Source organism: Vicugna pacos, chromosome 6 (genome assembly GCF_048564905.1).
Source record: "Vicugna pacos chromosome 6, VicPac4, whole genome shotgun sequence".
Classification (NCBI taxonomy): domain Eukaryota; kingdom Metazoa; phylum Chordata; class Mammalia; order Artiodactyla; family Camelidae; genus Vicugna; species Vicugna pacos.
Genome location: NC_132992.1, coordinates 84,722,005 through 84,741,642, shown reverse-complemented (window position 1 = coordinate 84,741,642; position 19,638 = coordinate 84,722,005). Strand labels below are relative to the sequence as shown.

The 19,638-nt window shown below is 35.1% G+C and overlaps 1 protein-coding gene across 2 annotated transcripts in view; it reads left to right on the top strand.

Annotated features, from left to right (window-relative positions):
- Nucleotides 1–18,131, top strand: part of TRIP11 (thyroid hormone receptor interactor 11) — a 63,869-nt gene extending 45,738 nt beyond the window's left edge. For both annotated transcript variants that reach the window (XM_072963616.1, XM_006208202.4), the window contains exons 17-21: nt 9,592–9,673; nt 10,469–10,583; nt 11,020–11,136; nt 11,704–11,848; nt 14,711–18,131. In XM_072963616.1, coding sequence (XP_072819717.1) covers nt 9,592–9,673; nt 10,469–10,583; nt 11,020–11,136; nt 11,704–11,848; nt 14,711–14,931 — 680 coding nt within the window. In that variant the 3' untranslated portion in view covers nt 14,932–18,131. The remainder of the gene's footprint in view (nt 1–9,591; nt 9,674–10,468; nt 10,584–11,019; nt 11,137–11,703; nt 11,849–14,710) is intronic.
- The last annotated feature ends 1,507 nt before the right edge of the window (nt 18,132–19,638 follow it).

Below are 19,638 nucleotides of genomic sequence, written 5' to 3'. Positions count from 1 at the left end.
GGACAGCACAGGCACCGTCAGACAGAGACAGTGAGTTGGATGTTGCGGAGGCAAGAAGACAAATCACTGAGGTGTGGATACCAAAGGACAAGCCAAAGTCACTCAACTTAAAGGAATAAAAAATAATAATTAGATAGATCATGTGAGGCAGTATCCTCGAGACGACTTGATTCTGAGGCAGGTTACTGTGCAACTGAAAGTCCTCTATTTACTTTGTGGGACTTGGCCAGCTTTGGAACTCCATCTCGTAGAGACGCTGGAAATGGGCATCAAAGAAGCAGTTACATGTTGGGTATCGTGGACACTTTGTGTAACATTTACTGTGTTGTTTAGTCTTCTCACATTTCAGTTACTCTTCACCAGAAACTCTGAAGTAGGTAGTATTGGTTCCATTTTATAAGTTAAAGAAACTGGGATTTGAAAGTCTTTTACCCTTGACCAAAGCTCATGATCTTTCCATGTTACTGTCTTTCCTCCTGTCAGAAAAAATGGTTATTTATAGTCTGACTTGTATTTTGTTCTCATATTTCCATCTCCTTTGAAGATAGGGCAGTATCCTCTATATTGTACCCTAAATGTTGAAGGGATTGCCCTTACCTGGAGGCAGTATTTATTGGGAAAACAGTCTAGTTAAGTTGAAGGCCATTATAACTACAGCATTATCTGGAAGACATTTGGGCAACCCAGAGGAGACACACTGGTCACCCAGGGAATTAACCAAAGAATTAATTGATACCTTAGAGTAGGGCTAGACAACTGGAGGTAAAAAGGTAGTATTCTGAACCAATTCATTGGTCTGTGACAATTCAGTGCTATATGTCACGCTACTGTAATATTTAAGTTCACACCCCCTTTTAGACAATTACCTGAATCATTCCTAGTAGATGATGGTATCATAAAAAATTCTTTGACTTATTGTAGTTGCTAAATATTATCAGTCTCTGCACAATTAGTAACTCATTCAAGCACCCATTTAAATCCCCAGTAATAGAGGGGAGGGTATAGCTTAGAGGTAGAGTGTGTGCTTAGCATGCACGAGGTCCTGGGTTCAATTCTCCATTTAAAAAACCAAATAAATAAGTAAATAAACCTAATTACCCCCAAAAATGCTTTTAAAAAAAAGAACCACCCCTCCCAAATTAAATAAAGCCCCAGTAGTAGAATATTTTCAGGCTTTGATTGTAAATGACGAAGCTTAGGTGGCCCCAGCCCCTATTCATGTAAAAAGTTACAAGTAATATTCATTGCAAATACATAGGAACTTTGGACTTACTTTGTGAAGTCAATATTAGCCACAGAAAGAACTCTTAATTATGCTTATACAACTGGTATTTGAAAAGACAGGCAAGAGGCCAGTGTTGCACAGACAGGAAGGGGGTGGGTAAAAGGACAGTTAGTTCTGTTATGTCTTTAAGTCATTCTTACCACTTACGCTCTTTTTAACAGTCTGTTTTCTTTTATTACCTAAGTGCTTAATATTGCTTTTATATCTCTAAACACAAATGTGATTTTATTTTCTCAAAGCTGCACTCTTGATTTGATAATATAAATAAAACTTTGATTGGCTTGGTTGTTTAAAAAGAATCACTGTATATTTTCTTTCATAGATCATTAAGTACTTTAAATGTTGATTGATGTTGTAATACTGTACTTTATTTTTAACACAAAACTTGGCCAGACAGCAAAAATATTTGCCAGGAGAAACAAGTTTTGAAAAAGACAGATTGGTTTTTGTTGCAAGGAAGTATATAGAGACTTGAATTGTAGATGCGAAGTATTGTTTTATTTCCAGGCATGTGTAGACTAATGATTAGTTGATATGCAGTTTCAACATTTAAACAATATTAGGAAACTCATTTTTAAAAGTGGTATTTTATTCGAAATGCTTGATTATGTCATTGCTACCAGAGATGAGATGATTCAGTTTGGTCAAACATAAGAAAAGGGAGCTATTGCATGTAGCACCACTAGTAAACAGTAGACTGTTGATGATTTCAGTCATTCTTAGGTTACATAATTGTGCTGTGTACATGCAATTGTGGTTGTGAGTTCTGAGTATTGACAGGCTTTGTATGGAAAATATGAAGATGTCTTATCAGGTATTAAATACTTAATGAGAACGAACTTCTTTGCTTCATGTTAGATGCTGTGTGGGATACTAGATAGGGTGCCTTTTTTCAAGTTCATTTAGTTAAGGAAGTAACACAGAGCATAACATACACCATAGGTTCATAATTTAAGACAGTGATGCTCAGCTGTGGTCATAAGACAGTACGTATTTAATTCCCCAAGAATCCCATTAAGGATCAGGGGCATTCCATAGAGGAAAGAAACTTGAGCAGACAGAGCTCTAAACTAGTAGTAGGATTTACCCCCAAAATATAAGTTCTTCGTCATCTTTTCCCACCAGCCCCTGCCCCACACACCATGGGAAAGTAACAAAAAGAAACAGAAAGATCCTATAGGTGCTATGTTTTAATAGATAATGTTGGCTGGTAGAATCATTGCTTTCCTTCCTATTAGAAATTATTCTTTTAGTATTTTACCTAGAAATGTTCTTTTTCAGTATAGTTCCAAATACTTATTTCACATGCCATCCTGTATTTTATTGATTTTTTTTCAAACCTAAGACATTAGTCCTCTATGAAGCAGATAGGACAGTATCTTTCATTAACTATTCTGAGTTGACCAGAGTTCAGAATTTCTACAGAATTGTCATTCATGGGAAAATACACACCTAAGGAAACCTAGACTATAGCTGAACCATTAAAAGGTGTGTTATCTTGCTATTCATGGCCAAATTTAACAAATTTAATCTTTTCTTCTTTTCCTTATTGGTCTGTACCATCATCCTTGAATTAAATCCCTGCTTAAATGAAAATGATTGGATAAAAATTGAAATAGGAAGCACAAAAGAGTTCTTAAACAATACAAGTTTAGATTCCAGCATTGGGGAAATTTTTTGGTCTTTGTGGCAGTTTATACCCATATCTTAAAGGGCCCCATAACTGATTTTTTTTTTTTTTGGAAGGTTTGGTGACAGCTTTTTAAAAAAGTCTTCTATGAGTTGAGAATGAGAATGGAAAATTTCCTTAGAGTGGTTTTTTTTTTTTTAAGAAAATCTAGAAGAATGTATAAAATGAGCCCCAGTAAACCAACTGTAATATGAAGCATAAAAACATGTTTTAAAGCTACAAATATAAAAGAAGTTTAAAGTGTTTTTCATGGAACTACCTTTAGGTGCTGGATGGTAGAGTTTTTATTTTAAATAAAGACATTCCGTTTTCCAGGACATGATTTATATAAGAAAACATATAATGTCCTGTTGAACATAGGCCAAATACATTCCCAGACGCTTTGTTACCCAAACCTTTTGAGGGATTTCTTTATAGATGTTTTTGGCAGAAGTGGTGATTCTAGAGGAAACATAAGAAATACCAGATGCAGTTTTCTAAATTGCCATAAATAGTTAAAAAGTTATTTGTGATGATATAAACATCTGGGTATATTAGAAAGTGTCAAAATTTTAGTTCAGAAAAAAGCTTATGCCAGTTAGGTGAATAATTAAGCCCTCTTCAACTTAATGGTTATATTTTTAAATATGTGTTTTATGAATTCTTCTAAGGAGAAGTAAATTATGTAGAGAAGAGAATGTTTTGACTTAATGTGTTTTGTGTATTTTCCCTCATATGGATGAGTAATTCATAATGTAAATCGTTTATTCTTTTTGTCCTGTATTCTGTTCTCAGTCTTCCTTCCCAGGGAAAAAAATCATTCTTTCTTTTTTTAAAAAATATAATTATTTTTTATTTTTATTAATTATAAAAAAATAATTAAAAAATATAATTCTGCTGTGTGCCAAGCACTAAAATAGGCACTAGAAATATAGAGATGGACAAAGTTCCACCTTCAGGAGGTGTATAGTCAAGCAGGAAGGGAGGAAGACCACATGTAGTCACATGCATGCAACGGATTATTTCAGAAGGAAGCAGCAGTCTATTCCACTTCATGATGGCAGTATGAGGGGTGGGGAGTAGAAAAGGCTGGTGAAGGGTATATTTGCCTCACTTGAATGGTGAATAGGTATAACTAAGCCGGCAGGCAGATGGGGAAGTACATTCCAGACAGAGGGAGGAATTTATATGAAAGTATGTGCCATAATTTGGCTGAAGATATGGTGGACTAATGGTGTGTGCGTGCATGCGCTCAAGCATGCGCAGATGTGCGGTATTGATGTGTCTGTCAAGACTGCTGAGAAGGCAGAGGTGGAAGTGAGCTGCTCTGTTAAGAAATGAAACTACAAGTATGGATCACAAACACGAATTGTAAACTGGAGTCCAAATTATAATATAAAAGAGCAAATGGGATTAAGTAGAGACTGTAGTGAATTGGAGAGCTTCTTATACGGGGCAGTGAATTCTCAGCTTCACTCAACTGTTGCCATGCCGGAATGTGGGTCCAGTGTTGCTAAACATTCAGATCTTTCAAGAGACACCAAAAATGTAGACTCTTAAGTGTGAAATATTCCGATTTTTAAATGTGACACCTAATTTAAGTTTTTCTAAAAACCCTGTGTGGGCTGAACAAAACATTTCTTTGGGCCAGATTTAGTCCTTGCTGATTTGCAACAGCAAGCTTTTAGAAATGGGTTGAGGTTTAGTCTGCAGCCTAGAAAACCATTTGTCATTACTGTATATTACTACATACGGATATATAAGGATGATGATATTCAGTAAGTGGCAAAATCATTATAATGACCTTACTGTTCACCAGTGCTAATGTGGTCCTTTCATTTGGGATATGGCAAGTCTGTGTGAACCTTTAAAAATTAAATATATAACTTGATTCACAGTGTCCAGTCTTTTAAAAAAAACTTTGTTTTGATATTTTGATATGGAAGGTGCATTAAAATGATCTGAATTCATATTAAAGGATTGAAGGAGAAGGGTGGAGAAGGAAAATAAATTTGATCTGGTTACATTAAGAATATTTACATAAAATCTCATTCAAATGCACATAGTAACTCTAATTTAACAGTACAAGTAATCCAGTAGGCTTCAACATTGCTATTTCAGTTTAATTGCTGATTCTAATCTAAGTGAAATTCAAATGAATGAGGTTATATTGTATTAATAAAATTCTTTTCTGTGAGTTCATTGCTAGGAAGTGGAGTTTCAAACATTACTTTTCCACTCAGCAATTACTAATTATAATTACAGAACAATAAAACATTGACCATGTACTCTAGACCTTAAAATTCTGTTGAAGTGATAGAAAGGAATTGAAATAAAAGACAAAACAGCTACTAATATGTTCTAACTTCAAATTAAATAAATACAAGGGATCTTTAAAAATATTTGGTGTTATAGTGAAAGTGATCTTGTATACTTTGAAATTCTGTAATAAAAAGACCATCTATTTTCTAGCTTTTGCTTTGATTATATTTAATGAGGCTAAATTTCCTTATATTTGATTCAATATATCAGATTTAAATTTATTTTTTACATAGCCAGTCCTAGTAAGACACTGGACCCAGTTTATTTACTGACATATCTATGAATAAAATCATATTTCTAACAGTCTTTTTTTCCTTCTATTGACTTCTTTGCCTTAGTTTGTAAAGATGACAAGGCAAAATGGAGGAAAAATTGTCAATGTTAATGTTAACCAAAGTGATACATATTATTGATGTTGGTTAGAGCTAGGTTGAAAGATGATATTTTAAGAAATCAAATGAATAAGTACTAATGCTTTATATAGCACTTTATGGTTTAGAAAAGTCACATGTAATCACTTAGTAGATTCTCTCAAAATCCTTGGAGATAAGCATGCTCATTTTACAAAGTAGGCAACGAAGTCTGGCGCCGGTGACAGGACCATGATTCATATCCGGATCTTGCAACAGGACCATAATTCACATGTAGGTCTTCTGAGTCTCTAGTCCTGCTCCAACCACCTTTCTCTTCTCAGTCAGGTGACTGTTAAATAAACTTGAGTCTTGTCCAAAGGAGCTTAGTCATGAAATAGCCAATGACTTTGTAAAGAGTGTGACTTAATTTTATGATGTGCTCTGAAGTCAGTGTTAACAGTGCAGTGTTACTAATCGCAAATAAAATGTAAAATTACGATGTGCTGATTTCTTGTAGTCACTTTCATTTTATGTTTAGTTTTGATTTTAAATCAAGTGATGAAGACTATGTCACCCTCTTTAGGTATTATAGAGAAGAAACTCTGATATGGTCTTAGGATGTCATATATTCAGAGTAACTCTTCTAAACTAGACCAGTCTCAGTTGTTTTATTGCTCAACTTTAGAGTGTACCCCCCGTCCTTTCCCCCTCCTCCAACTTCCAAAGACTTATTTTGGCATGTTTTTAAGTTATTTCGCAGGGATATTGTATTTGGCTAAAACTCATTTTTGAATAACTGTATTTTGCCTGCCCATATAAATACAATTCTGATTTCAAATTGTGGTTTGAATTAGTGTTCAATTTTTGTGGAGAAATATTCAGAAGCTTTGATAGGAGGAGAACAGAGGTGCCTGGGGAAAAAGAGAAGTCTATAGGGACCTTTGAAGTCAGTACTTGACTTTCTTTTCTTTTCCAAACCTTTTGCTACTTTCCTGTCTTTCCTAAATACCATCCTTCCAACCTCTTCCCCCAGATTCTGAGGGTTTTTTTCCCCTAGACTCAGATATCAGAATCTATGTAAACTGTTACTTGAATTTGAAACAGCCCTCTGCATGCCTGCAAGGATATGCAGATCGTCAGTTCTCTTTCACATTAGCTCAGGACTAACTTGTATTCTGATAATGAGTTTCAGACATTCTTGCCCTGTTATTTTGGCCTTAAGAATGTTTTGATCATACCTTTCAGAACAGAAAGATTTTAATAAAAATTATACCAATATTAATGAATTTTAATCAAAAATATTTTCTACTTGAATTTTGTTAAGACTTTTTTATCATTTTTAATAAAGCAAAGTTTAAATTTTTCTAATTTATTTTACTGAAATTATTTTTATCGGAATCAGCTCTATGAATTTTATCTGAGATGTCTATTTATCATTCAGTTTTACCTTTCTTTTCTTTTTTTAATAAGAGACCGTATAGTGTAGTGGTTATATCCTAGTTATGCTCCAGAGCAGTCTTGTCCAATAAAAATATAATCTAAGCCACATGTATAATTTAAAAATTTTTAGTAGCCACATTTAAAAAGTAAAACGATACAGGTGAATTTAATTTTAATAATATATAACACAGTATATCTAGAATATTATTTTGACATGTAGTCAATATAAAAATCATTAATTTTAAAGAAAGTAGATAGGAGAAGGGAAACTCAGAGAAAAGGAAGGTGTAGGTATGGTAAGTTTGGCCTCTTCCTCTGCTACCGTTCTGTAGCCTTGGGGAGAAGTGGAGGAGTATGAAAGAGAAGACTGTGCCCATCCTTACTCTGGCTCTTACCTTAGTTCATTTGGGCTGGTTAAATCAGAACATCAACAAGAGTTAACTTACTTGCTGTTCTTCCTCTGAATATTTGAGAGTTCTATAATTTCTACTTAATTTAGAATATAGTACTAGAAAAGCTCCGATTGGCACCATGGTTTATAGTATATATGTGCCCATTAAGAATTTAAAATGTCTTTTACTGACTCAGACTTTAATAATAGTCTTGTTCTCTCTGTCTGTCTGTCTGTCTGTCTCTCTCTCTTTGTCTGTCTGTCTCTCTTAATGTCCAAGCTTAAATTCCTCACTGGAAAGACAGGAAAGGAAACATTTGTAGTAGATTTTCCAAACACAAACCTTGCTTTTTATAATATGGTTATGACAACCATCTCTGTTTTGGTGAAAGTTAGTCTATTACATTTTGCAGTTTAGGTTTTTGCAGTTTGGAAGAACCACAAGCCATTACAAACAGTTGAACTGGACATTTTGTATATGCATTTAGTAATGTAAATCAGAATTTTAAGCATTGTACACGACAGAGTGAAAACATAAAGCAGATGGACCTGACCTAATCTGTAAGGTTTCAGAGAAAACTTTGAGGAAGGTATCTGGGAACTGAGATGTGAAGGGTGAAGAGGAGTTAATAGGCAGTGCCGATGGAAAAGAGCTTTCCAGGCAGAAGGAAAAACATTTGCAGAAGTCTTACAGTGGGAATTGAGAGTCCAGAAACAAACCATACATTTATGGTCAATTGGTTTTCAACAAGGATTTCAAAAGAACAGTTTTTTCAACACATGATTCTGGGACAACTGGATATCCACATACACAAGAACAAAATTGGACCCCTACCTCACACCATGCACAAAAAGTAACTCAAAGTGGATCATAGACCTACATTTTAGAGTTAAAACTGTAAAACTCGTAGAAGAAAACATAGGGATAAGTCTTTGTGATGTTGAGTTAAGCAGTGACTTCTCGGATATGACAATAAAAGCAAGCAACAAAAGAAAAAGTAAATTGGACTTCATCAAAATTAAAAACTTCTGTGCTTCAAAGGATACTGTCAAGGAGGTGAAATGACAATCCACAGAGTGGGAGAAAATATTTGCAAGTCATCTATTGGGTAAAGAGAGTTGTATCCTGCTACTACTAGGAAAATACTGCATAACTCAAAGAGTAGGTTTGTGGCAAGAGGTCAGAGTCTAGTGTTTGGATGTGTTTCTTGATTTGAAAAGTAGAGCTCTGCTGCACAGCTTTCTCCTCTTCATTTCTTTCAGAATGAAACTTGTAATCTAGGTTGATGTTAATATCTCCTTGGGCTCATACTATGCATTTCTGAGGTAACAGGTGTAAACTTCATGGATTTGCTGAGAGTTCCTTATTCTAGGAATTGATGGCCCCGTGGCATGGTTGAATTTATGAACAGAGTCTCTCCTGTTGTAATTCTAGACTTGATTTTAATACTGTTCAAATTCCAGTGATTTTGCCAAGATTTTACAGATTTTGCTTCCTTTTTAAATAAATAAGAATTTAAAAGTAAAATAGTCCAAACATCTTTCTGAATCAGTCATAAGCTGTAGTATCTTGTGTAGTATGTTGGAACCAGTGATATGAATTGTTTTTTGCAGTTTATTTACCCCAGAATATTTTGCCCTAACAGCTGCATCCTGAGCCATGGTCTCAGTTGTGTTAGCTGCTCTTCTTAGTCAGCTCAACAAAAAAGAGTCCAGCCAGGAAAATGGAAAAAGGAAAATCTAAAATTGTCCTATCCATTTTTTTCCATTACAGAATGACTCTGGAAACATTTCATGCAAGGAAGCAGTGGTGAAAATCTCTTATTTGCTATAAAGTTACTGAAGAGAATGAAAACTTCTGGTTTTTAAATTTTCTATTAAAAAACTGATTATTTTATTCAGGGTAAACAGTGTGAATTAATGCATACTCTGACTTCTAGGTAATTTCTATACCAGAGAGCCTGGTTCCCTAAACCAAAGAAGAGATGGGTATAATTGAATATTCCTAATTAGAATAAGTGCATTTATCAGAATTCACAGTAAAGATGTCATAAATCTCATTATTGTTATATATTCATCCAGGCTATCTTAATCAGTTAATGACTATCTTAATTCACTTATTTTAAAACAGATGAGCTCCGACAAGAAATGCTGGATGATGTACAAAAGAAACTGATGAACTTAGTGAACAGCACAGAAGGAAAAGTGGACAAGTATGCTCTGCCTTGTAGCTTTTATGTATTTTATAGGGATTACTTTTATGGTAATATGTACATGTTTATATGTGATTAAGTTTTTAAAAAACCTTTTCTTTTTCTTATATAATGATGAGCTGTAGGTGGTTTTATTGAGGGGTCAGTAGAATAACTTGTCTTCTCTTGGTTTTTAAATAGATTTTTCCAGCTCAAATTCTCTTTCTAAAAACCACGTAGAAGAGTTAAAAAACATCACCACAATATGAAGTACTTAGAAAATACAAAGTTTATTCTTACCATTCTTTTTTGCTCTCTTTACTGTCCTTAAATAAACGTATCTTCTTGCTCAGATGTATTAGGTCTGAAACCTGGGTATCTATGTATTAATATCATTAACATTTTAAAGGTTTAGATATTAGCAAATTTTTAACAAATGTGAATGAATGGAGAAATATAAGCATGACCATTAAGTGCAAGAACCATCATCACTGTTTAAAGTGGGGAGGGAAAAATCTGCAGTGTAGACATCAACCCAGACAGGCACTGAGAATTACTGATTGAGATATCGCCTTGATTATTCAGTTGAAGAAAGTGGGTGGCTGATAAGTGATATTTTTAAAGGTACACATTTTGAGTTGTTTGCAATATTCTTGATTAAACTTATCAAGATTTTTTAAAGCTACTTTAAAATATTGTTTATTATTTTTAATAATGAAGTATTGTTTAAGCATATGTGGTGTTTACTGTTTGGGCACACTAAATATTGAGATAGTTGTTGAGTTACTTTGAGCTGTTATGCCTTCTTTTTCATAGAGTCCTAATGAGAAACCTCTTCATTGGACACTTCCACACACCAAAAAATCAGCGTCATGAAGTGTTAAGGTTAATGGGAAGCATCCTAGGTATCAAAAAGGAGGAAATGGAGCAGGTAACGAAACAGTGAATGTCATTCTGAATACATTTATAACTAAAATACTGGCATCATATAAGATTGTTTTCTTTTACTATATAACTTTTCCTGAATACAGTTTTGTCAACAGTGTAGAAGTGGAGTCATTTTATACTACAAAGAAGAGGTAGATTTGTGCAATTTGTATAATACTAGTTTAAATGTTTTGTAACTTGTAAGCCAGTGCTCATATCAGAATGCAGAACTTAATTTTGAGACACGACAACCCTCAGCTCTATTGGAGGTAGTGCTCGGGATGACATTTCAGTATGTTTGTAGCTTCTGTCAGTAGGAAGTGTTCACTAGGAACTAAACTTGAAAAGCATGGTTTGCTGTCATCTGAAATCTTGTAAAAATGGTTCTTTTTCCTTTTCTTGTATTGATAATATTTTTCTGTTTTAAAATAATCTTTCAGTTGCTTAAAGAAGATCAGGGTGGTGTTACCAGGTGGATGACTGGGTGGCTTGGAGGAGGATCAAAAAGTGTCCCCAATACACCTTTGAGACCAAATCAGCAATCTCTGCTTAATAGTGTAAGAGTTGATTTATTAACATTTTTAAGGTTTAGATAAAGATAAAACTGTTATAGGTGAAACTATTTTAAACTGGATGGCATAAAATTTAATTTAAAGGAAAAGTCTACACTACATTATTTTAATCGGATAATATTACTGGTGAGCTTTTCTCTACTCATTGATTGGGTGTTACTTTAGAGAAATATGACTGTTTAATACTTGTTTTCTGTCAGTATAATTTTTCATGTCTGTGTAAAGAGTTACTGAAATGATTTAAGACTTGATGTCTTAAGTGTCTTGATGGCGAGAAATCTAAGTGTTATCAGATGGCTAATTCTGATTATGAGGTTTATAATGAGTGTTGTCATCAAAGATTATTAAATTGTTAAAGTTTCTAATTGATACTTAAGTAACTAAAAGCGTTATCACTTTTAATTGTTCATAAAGCTTATTTATAAAGAACAAATTCAAATGGCATAGCATGGCTAGTTTTTAATATTTAATTAGGATAGCTGGTATGTTTTCTTGGTTGTAGTGAATATTATTTTAATATCTGGCTAATATATCCAAAATATTTTTTCTTAGTCTTTTTCAGAACTCTTTGTTAAATTTCTGGAAACAGAATCTCATCCATCTATTCCACCACCCAAGCTTTCTGTTCATGATATGCAGCCTCTAGATTCGCCAGGAAGGAGAAGGCTAGATACAAGTGGACCAGAAAGTTTTAAAGGTAAACTCAGATACTTATTTTTTTTTCACAATTTAAAAAATCACTTAATTTATGATTATGTTTTATAGTGATATTAACTAAATTTTGAGTGTTTTTAAAAATGTGGAATGACTAATTCCAAAATTCCACTAAGACAGTAGGTTTTGGCTCCATATAGTCTTGTAGCAATCTGATGTTTAATTAGCTTAGATTAATTTAAACAATATGAAATATTTTCCCTTTGTTTATTGGAATAATTATTCTCTCTCTGCATAAGCCACCTTGAATTATTCTTGAAAGTGGTGGTGAACTGGTAAACCTTTGCTTTTGTTCACCTGTTTTCCTTTCTCACTAATGGTGCTTTTTGCTAATCAGAGTTAGAATTGTAGTTTATAGTTAAAGGTTTTTTTCCCCTGTGAAAATCTAAGTATTACACTCAGTTACCAAGGTTGGTATGTTAATAATAATTATTGAAAAGAATAATACTTACTTTAAAAATTGTAAGAGCAGTTTAGTAAACTGGCTTGGACATCCAGGGCCATCGTGAAGTGTTCTTATATGTTGAAAGGTCTGCCTGGAAGCAAATGGTTTGGTGGTTCTATAATATGTAGACGTAGTTTTCTATCCTGCTAGATTGTAAGGGTCTTATTTGTTCTATCATATCCCTTATATTGGCATGCGGTAAAAGTTCTTGAGTTGAAATTGAAGTATAATCCATTTTAGTACAGACTAACATCTTGCTAGTTGGGCTGTAAAGGTATCTATTATATACTCTCAAGTTTATGTCACATGCCAAATACTTAAATTTGGGAAAATATTAAATAATTTATATTCTAAATTTTAAGAACTTCCTTAGTCCTTATTTGGATGAGTATTTCTCTGTTTTCTTGAACTTTTATAGAAAGAGAAAGTGGTAATATCTGTTTAGATGAAAGACTTAAGCTGCTAAATTTATTTATTTATTTATTTATTTGTTTGTTTATCTGTTTATTTATTTATTTATTTTTAACATATTTCAAGTAATATTTCTTTATTTTTAATTTTCTATTGAGTTATAGTCATTTTATAATGTTGTGTCAAATTCCAGTGTAGAGCACAATTTTTCAGTTATACATGAACATACATTCATTGTCACATTTTTTTTTCACTGTGAGCTACCACAAGATCTTGTATACATTTTCCTGTGTTATACAGTGTAGTCTTGTTTATCTGTTCTACATTTTGAAATCCTAGTCTGTCCCTTCCCACCCCCTGCCCCCTTGGTAACCACAAGTTTGTATTCTATGTCTGTGAGTCTGTTTCTGCTTTGTATTTCTGTTTTGTTTTAGATTCCACATATGAGCGATCTCATATGGTATTTTTCTTTCTCTTTCTGGCTTACTTCACTTAGAATGACATTCTCCAGGAACATCCATGTTGCTGCAAATGGCATGATGTTGTCAGTTTTTATGACCGAATAGTATTCCATTGTATAAATATACCTCATCTTCTTTATCAGCCATCTGTTGATAGACATTTAGGCTGTTTCCATGTCTTGGCTGTTGTAATTAGTGCTGCTATGAACATTGGGGTGCAGGTGTCTTTTTGAAGTAGGGTTCCTTCTGGATATATATACCCAGGAGCAGGATTCCTGGGTCATATGGTAAGTCTATTCCTAGTCTTTTGAGGAATCTCCATACTGTTTTCCACAGTGGCTGCACCAAACTGCATTCCCACCAGCTGTGTAGGAGGGTTCCCTTTACTCCACATTGACTGCTAAATTTAGTCTTAGAAACATCTGAACTTTAACGTGTGTAGACTATACTATAAACACTTTTTTCTTGTTACACTGAGTTTTAGCATCTTGAAACAGATTCCGAAATTTATTATCGCAGAGTCTCCCCGCTTTTCCCCTCCTTCCTCCGTCTCCATCCCTTCGCCTTCTTCCCTCTTCTCTTCTTTCCTACCCACCCCCCACTGCAATTAACAGATCATGTGCCAAGCTTGATTTATGCTGATCAGAGACAAAAGCCAGAGCTTACTAAGTAGCACCAGGAGCTCTTTCAGGGTTTGGAAAGTTGTCATTCATAGGAAAGCACAGCTAGGGCACCCAGGGTGCACAATGATAAGTATATTTGATGAATTTGTCTCAGTGCTTCCTTTGTTTTACAGATCTCTTTTATTTGAGTTTTCCACTTGAAGTGGGTGCCTTTGAGGTGTTGCTTGTCTCTTATCAATGAAATTGTTAGAGGTCTTACGTAATAAAGCAGAGTTATATCCATTAAAGCATTAGGGCATAGCCAAACACCTGTTTCAATAAAAGCTAATTGTTCAGCCTGATTTTATAGAGAAATAATCTAATCAAGAATGGTTTTCAAACATTTGAATGTCTAAAAGATGATCAGGTTATGTAAGGCATAAATTGTTTTTCTGTTGGTAAATTCATATCACATCTGATTGTTATTATTGTGATATGGGTGCCATGTTTTTTCATGGCCATTATCATCATTTGGGCAGAACAGGTCAAGTCCTCTCACCTTCCAGGTGGTTAGATAGAGCTTGCCTGGTAACATAGAAAACACCTTTGAAAAAGCTGTTGTTACACTGAGTGATGTTTGTCACTTGTATAACTGGAATTTGAGTGTAAAACAGCAATACTCGTGTGTTTGATAAAGTATTAGCTCTGCACACACAAACTCCTCCCCCCTTTGCTCTCCCATTCCTTCCTCTTACTGCCTTGTCCTCTTTGCCTTCTGTGTCTCATAGACACTGCTTACCAGATCCAAAACCGAGCAACATGTGAATTAAATTTATTTGGGGGCCAAATCTGGGAACCTAAAACACATGTATAGCATTGACTAAATAACGTACGGGAGACTAAATAATTCATGTTTTGTCATGTAGAGACAATGGAATCCAGGTCTGGTAGAAGAACAGATGTGAACCCGTTCCTGGCTCCCCGCTCTGCGGCCGTGCCTCTTATCAACCCAGCTGGACTTGGACCTGGCGGGCCTGGGCATCTTCTTCTGAAGCCCATTTCAGATGTACTGCCCACATTTACACCTTTGCCAGTGTTACCTGACAACAGCGCTGGAGCTGTGTTAAAAGACATTTTAAAGCAATAGATGATTCTCAAGCCAGAGATGACTTACATAGCACTTTAAAAAGGAACCCTGAACACTATGTGTATGTACTTTATCACAAAGTGGCCTTTTGGGAAAAGTCATGTATTTGTTTGCAGTTGTACTTTCTCTCACTTTAATAAAAATATTCTTAATGCTTTTAGAAATTGCAGGTGTCACAGGAGGAAGTGTGTGCTATATTATCTACTCTTCTTTCCTGTCTGATCTGACCTAATTTAAGCTAGAAACATTCTATCTTTTAATATTAATTTACAAAAATAAGAAAAATAAAAAGATGAGAATACTGGTAGCTATATATATATCAGCTCTTTATTTTCTTTTCAAGCTCATTTTTCAAGCTCATTTAAGCTAGAGATGTGTTTTATCCTTTAGAGATAATCAACAGATTTACAAAAAAGTAAAAGGAAAGAAGAAAATAGTAGCAGTGGCTTACCTGCGTAGTGCAAAAAATTGATCTAAAGCATGTATAGTCATCTTTAGAGGACTTGGTATAGACAGGCCAAGAACAGGGGTGTCCCTGGGAGTTCACAGGTGTCCTGAGATGGGATGTGTGTGTATTTGGTTCTGTGCTGTTTCATCACGTGTAGATTCGTGTGGCCACCATAGTACAGATACAGAGCAGTCTTGTCGGGGAGCCCTCGTGCTTCACCGTCATGGTCACCTCCCTCTGGCGACCACTCACTACGTGCCTCCTCTATAATTGTGACCATTCAAGAGTGCCATTCAATGGAATCACAAGTATGTAATCTTTTGTGATTGGCTTTTCTCAGTATAATTCCTTTGAGATCCTTCCAAGTTGCTCAGTGTATCGGTAGCTTGTTCCTTTTTACTCTTCAGTACATACTGTGAATATATGATTTAGTTTTAAGAGCTAAGGTATCTCTTTAAAGATACCATCTTAAAACTAAATGTTTCCACACACCTACACACAACTTTCATCTAAGTGTTAAATTGTACATCTGCATTTCCGTAACTATAATTAGCCATAACACTAGACACGACCCCTCCTGCCTCTAAGGTGTTGAAATGAGAGGTACAGCCATGCAGGAATTGTCCGTTTTCACCCCCATGGTCGCTGAGGCTGGTGAAGTGATTTCAGTAATCACTTCAGCAACACCAGCACCAGGTGTTTGAAACTTAATGGTCACGGGATATTTCTTTAATTTTTATAATCCCCTCAGAAAAATCCTAACTTGGAATTTATTTCAGGATGTTCATGTTTGTATTAGTTGTTGAAGTTGTACATTTCAAGACATTTCTTGCAAATTTTGTAAATTTCGATATGCCTTTAAAATAGAAACATCTGTATAATAAGGAAAGATGACAATGATACTAATCCAAATATGTAAATAGGCCTGGCTCTGGCCACAGCTGAATTTCGTTATTTGTAAATTTTGCTGTGACTAACTGTATACTTAGTACTGTATTTAGAGGATTGAAAGTCTTTATGTGTTGATGGATAAAACTTGTTTTCCCGAAAAATCTAGTAACTGAGACATTGCTGCTTCAGAACATCACCTGTCTCCTTAGCTAATTTATTTATATTGCCATCCTTTACTTCGTATACTTTAAAGGAAGACATCATACAAGTTCTGTATTAGAACTGTCAAACTGCCTCCCATCTGTTTTGCCCATTATTATTTCTCTGTGAAGTTACTACTCTTAGGTTTTATAAGGTCCTTTCAAAGATAATTTTACTGACCATCCTAAATTATTTGCTGCTTGCCATTGAAGATTCATTTCAGTGTGGAGCATCTGAAATAAAATTTTCTAATTAAAAAAAAAGACACATGATCCTTCATTTTGAAGAACTATAGATGCAAAAAGATGTCCTCTTTTAATCTGAAAAGGAGATGCATGGTGGGTATTTAAGTAGCATGTCATCATATTTTAAATGCCATTTATGGCATTGTAGGTTTTTCCCACCCTGCTCAAAATTGTCCCCCCCCCCCATAGTTTAACATAAGTTTGAAAGCTGTTATGGGTAGATTGCACGTCGAAACATCCCAACACGACCTTCCACAGCTGCTATTTTTAAAAAGTATGTGACCTTGTCCTAACGCTGTGGTACCTAATGTTTCAATTGTATCATCATTGAAACTATAGCTCACTGGTCTGCATACTAAGTGTTTGTTGATCTAAACCAGACGGAACTCATCTACTTTTCTAAAACTAAGTGTGTCAGAGATGAACCATCTGCTCAAGGCATCTTCTTGGTAACCATGCAGTGATGAAGCATAATTCTTAACGTTAGCAGTAGGACATTGCTAACAGTCATTTTACTGCAATATTTTCACTACAGTAATTCTACTGTTTACTCCTCTATAAACTTACTAAAATTTGTGGTTGAATGTTGCCATTGCTGCCAGTTTTTCACAACATTCCTAATGGCTTTCAACTGTTATGCTGTAGTAGAAAAATTCATTGTCTTTGGATTTGATTTTGGTATTATCCTGTATCTCACAGTTGTTTGAGTTTTAGTTCCGGCCATTATTGAGTTAAGAGAAAAAACAAAAACAAAACTCAAAAACAAAAACATGGGGAGAAAGGAGTGACTTTCTTAAAACCAGCCAATTAAGATAGTAAATATCCCCCCAAATAAAGCCTCCAGTTTATTTTAACCTTTTAATGGATAATTGAAAGGGGGAAAAAGTCCAAATACATTTCTAATCAGTAGGTAGAACATGTCCTCAGGGGAAAGAGAGTAATAACAATTATTGATAAAATGCTGTTCTGTGTCAGACCTAAAGCATTTGAATTTGATTTTTAAAGCTAATGGTATTTTTCACATATCAAATAATTTAAAACATCTTCCATCAACAAAATTTTATCTTTAATTTTGTAAATATCAAGTAAGTATAACATTCATTTTATATATTCCTATGGAAAAAGTAATGGTACTTTTAGTGCTCTGGCATTTGTGATTATTTGCCATTCTTTACTTTTTAACTTATTAAGGTTTCTCTACTTAAAACTGATAAGTTGTCTTTTGATTTTTAGAGAATTATCTTGTGGGAAATTTACAACTCAACCTTAGTATTGAGTTGTGTTTTATAGAGCAAAGTCGATGCATTTCTGAGTTTCTCAGGAGTGCTGCAAGACAGAAAAATACTCCAAATAAAAATGATATATGTAAGTTGGCAATGTCTTCATCCACAATAAAAAAAAACTTTTTCAGCAAACAGCTGCTGACTTTTTCTTTAAAAGGGGGAGAAATGACTTACACATGTTGTTTATAGCAGCAGTTGATGAACTACTGAAGCTAATATCTTCAAGTGTTCACCGGATGTCTGCTGTTAGTATACTGTGTGAGCCTTGGAAATGTTAAGTATGAACAATTTAATGGACGCTCAAGATTGTGTATGGAAGGATCTGATGGGTTTTAGCCAGACCTTTTTTCCCCTTTCAGAGGTGACAGTATATACATTGTTGGACTCTTGGTCTTTCTGCAAAATAATCAGTTACATACTCATTTTTCTTAAATGAGGAACTTGAATATTTTAACTGTTCATGTTGTATTGGAAGGAACATGGGGTTTAAAGTTGAGAGATGAATTGGAGTACAGATTTTGACCCTTTCTGTGTGATCTTTAACAAAACTGCTTTGACTTTGGGACTGATTTTTCTTGTCTCTGAAATAACAACCATCTACTAAACTTACGGGGGCTGTAAGGATCAAAAGACCCATTTATTACATTTATTAAATGAATAAATGTACTACTTGTGGAAATGCTTTACAAAGTCTGTAGTTCTATACAGATGTTAGAAGTTACGATAATTACTGCCAAGAAGTGGGTAATGGCAGGGGTGGGAGTGTTACTGAAACCAAGTTTTGTTTCAAGAAGGTCAGGAGAGGTCAAAAGCCTGAAGTGCTGCTACTCTGATGAGATCAGTTTTAAGGAGAAAACATTGGCTTAAGAACTGGACCAGCAAATTGTTGGCTTTGACTTAGAGAAGTGTTGGTGGAGGTGAGGAGAGTACAGCTTAATAGTAGAGTGCATGCTTAGCATGCATGAGGTCCTGGGTTCAACCCCTAGTACCGCCACTAAAAATAATGATAAATAAGCCTAATTACCTGCTCCCTCCCAAAAAAAGATGAAACAAAATAGTGTTGGTGGCATTAGGGGAGCAAATGCCACATTAAGTAGGTTGAGTAGGTGCTGAGCAAGTGTTGATAGTGTTTGTAGGCAACTCTTCTGAGAAATCAAATCGTGAAGGAGAAAGAGGATACTAATAGGAAAGGAAGGTGGGGTCGAGGGAGAGTTGTTCTAAGCTGGGAGACTTAAGCATGTGTGAATGCTGTGGGAAGGACATGTTTAGATGGGGAGGCTGAAGAGCGGAGAGAGAAGAGTTCCTGAGAAGGGGGAGCTGATAGAATCCAGACACAGATGCAGGGATTGGAAGGACCCCTACTGGGCCCTTCCAATGATGGAAGAGGGGTCGCTGCAGAGAGCAGGTGCATCTTGGTGGAGAGAAATTGGGAAGTTTCTTCTGTGATGTTGGCAAGGAGCTTTATCTACCACAAATGAGGGAGGTGGGGGGCTGAGGCTTGAATGATACAGTCAAATGTGAGAGACAGAACGCAAGTCCAGATTACCAGAGCAGTGCTCGTAGGCACGTGCCAAGTGCTTGAGGGCCTGGACTTGGGCCTGGCAGACAGATGGGAGGAGGGGGAGTGGTTGTTAAGCAC